The sequence below is a fragment of the Coenobita brevimanus genome, chromosome 39 (assembly GCF_032717465.1).
Source record: "Coenobita brevimanus isolate Jiangsu-jjx chromosome 39, ASM3271746v2, whole genome shotgun sequence".
Classification (NCBI taxonomy): domain Eukaryota; kingdom Metazoa; phylum Arthropoda; class Malacostraca; order Decapoda; family Coenobitidae; genus Coenobita; species Coenobita brevimanus.
In genome coordinates, this window is record NC_136992.1 from 2,103,049 (window position 1) to 2,105,000 (window position 1,952).

The 1,952-nt window shown below is 49.5% G+C and overlaps 1 protein-coding gene across 1 annotated transcript in view; it reads right to left on the reverse strand.

Annotated features, from left to right (window-relative positions):
* Positions 1 to 439: 439 nt before the first annotated feature.
* LOC145396711 (ADAMTS-like protein 4) overlaps positions 440 to 1,952 on the reverse strand; it is a 73,835-nt gene continuing 72,322 nt past the window's right edge. The window contains exons 9-11 of the mRNA XM_080269998.1: positions 1,592 to 1,771; positions 1,027 to 1,171; positions 440 to 559 (exon numbers count right to left, since the gene is read on the reverse strand). Coding sequence (XP_080126124.1) covers positions 450 to 559; positions 1,027 to 1,171; positions 1,592 to 1,771 — 435 coding nt within the window. The 3' untranslated portion in view covers positions 440 to 449. The remainder of the gene's footprint in view (positions 560 to 1,026; positions 1,172 to 1,591; positions 1,772 to 1,952) is intronic.

Consider the following 1,952-nt stretch of genomic DNA (forward strand, 5'->3'; position numbering starts at 1 on the left):
TGTGGTGTTGACTGGTGTGGTGTGGTACGTGTGATGACTTCTGTGGCGATTGCTGTGGTGTGGTGATGAGTGGTGTGATGTGGTGATGACTGGTGTTATGGTGATGACTGCTGTGTTGTGGTGATGACGTGTTGTGGTGATGACCGGTGTTGTGGTGATGACTGGTGGTGTGGTGATGACTGGTGGTGTGGTGATGACTGCTGTGGTGTGGTGATGACTGCTGTTGTGGTGATGACTGCTGCTGTGGTGATGACTAGTGTATTGCTGTGTGTCGCTGACTGGCGTGGTTCGGTGTGATGACTTCTGTGGTGATGACTGGTGGTGTGATGATGACATGTTGTGGTGATGACTTATTGCAGTTTATTGCTGACTGGCGTGGTGTGGTAGGGTGTGATGACTTCTGTGGTGATGACTGGGGTTGTGGTGATGAATGCTGTGGTGAGGATATACTACTGATCGAAGCAGGAGGCGCAGCAGACGGTCTTATAGTAGGAGTAGCGACAGAGCCTCGCCTGCTGGACCAGCAAGCAGTTTCTGAAGCGGTCCACACAGTTACGGTCTGGGGATGAAAAAGGTCAGGCTGGGTCAGGTCATTGGTCTCATACACACACACACACACACACACACACACACACACACACACACACACACACACACACACACACGCACGCACGCACGCACGCACACACACACACACACACACACACACACACACACACACACACACACACACACAAAGACTACATTTATTACACACATTCTTAAGAGCTTACATGCACACACACATTTCACACAACACAAAACACACACACACACACACACACACACACACACACACACACAGACACACACACACATATATATACTCACATACACACACACACACAACTACATATACTACACACACTATGAAGAGCTTACACGCACACACATGCACATTTCACACAACATAAACCTCTCTCTCTCTCTCTCTCTCTCTCTCACACACACACACACACACACACACACACACACACACACACACACCTGAGGGCTTGTTGCAGGGCTGGTTGACGCACGCCCTGGTGGTGGGGGGCTTGTGTGCGATGGGGCATTTTAGTGAGGGTTGTTGGTACTGATCCAGGCATTGCACGGCTCTGGTCTTGCTCCCACGGCCACACGTACGCGAACACTGGCGAGCAACACCCTCATTAGCTGAATTAACTCATGAAAAAAGGGTAAATCCTGTGTGTAGCATAAATCCCTGCCTGATCACTGGGCCAGCTGCCTTCAGAATTGACACACTGGCCGAACTGAGCCTCCTGATCAACATATTCGTACTTTGATTTATGTTTTTGAATGTACATCTTCACATGCATAGATCAGTTTTCTAAAATAATGAATAAACTGTTTCTTTAGCTAACACAACAACCATGCTTAATAATTTGGTAAGCATAGATTTCTTACTTTTGGCGCCTAGGCTGTGTTTCTGTGCACGCCTATAGACTGCACGTGGGACTTTAAGGCGGACAGTCATTATGGGTATGAGATCTGAGGAAGGGAGTTTCTGCAACAATCGCCTCCCCTCCGAGAGAAGTGTAAATTAACTAACCTCGGACCAGTCAGTGTAGTACCAGTGTGGGGGGCATGGGTCAGGGTTGCAAGGCTCTGCATCCTCGGGTCGTGTGTCAGCGTTGCACTCGATATCCAGCGTGGCACGGAAGCTGCCTCTCAGGAACACCACGCACACAACCTCTCTAGTGCGAGTACCGTTGCCGCACGCCATTGAGCACTGAGGGCAGGCAGGCAAGTTAGGCAGAGAGAACATAGACTGCATCAGACAGGCTAGGAAGAGAGAAAATAGACTATGTTAGACAGAGTATGCAGAGTGGCAGGAGTAGGGGTAGGGGTAGGTAGAGAAACAGGTTAGGTACTGAGATACGAAACCGAGTCAAGAAGGTACGAGGGAGGCA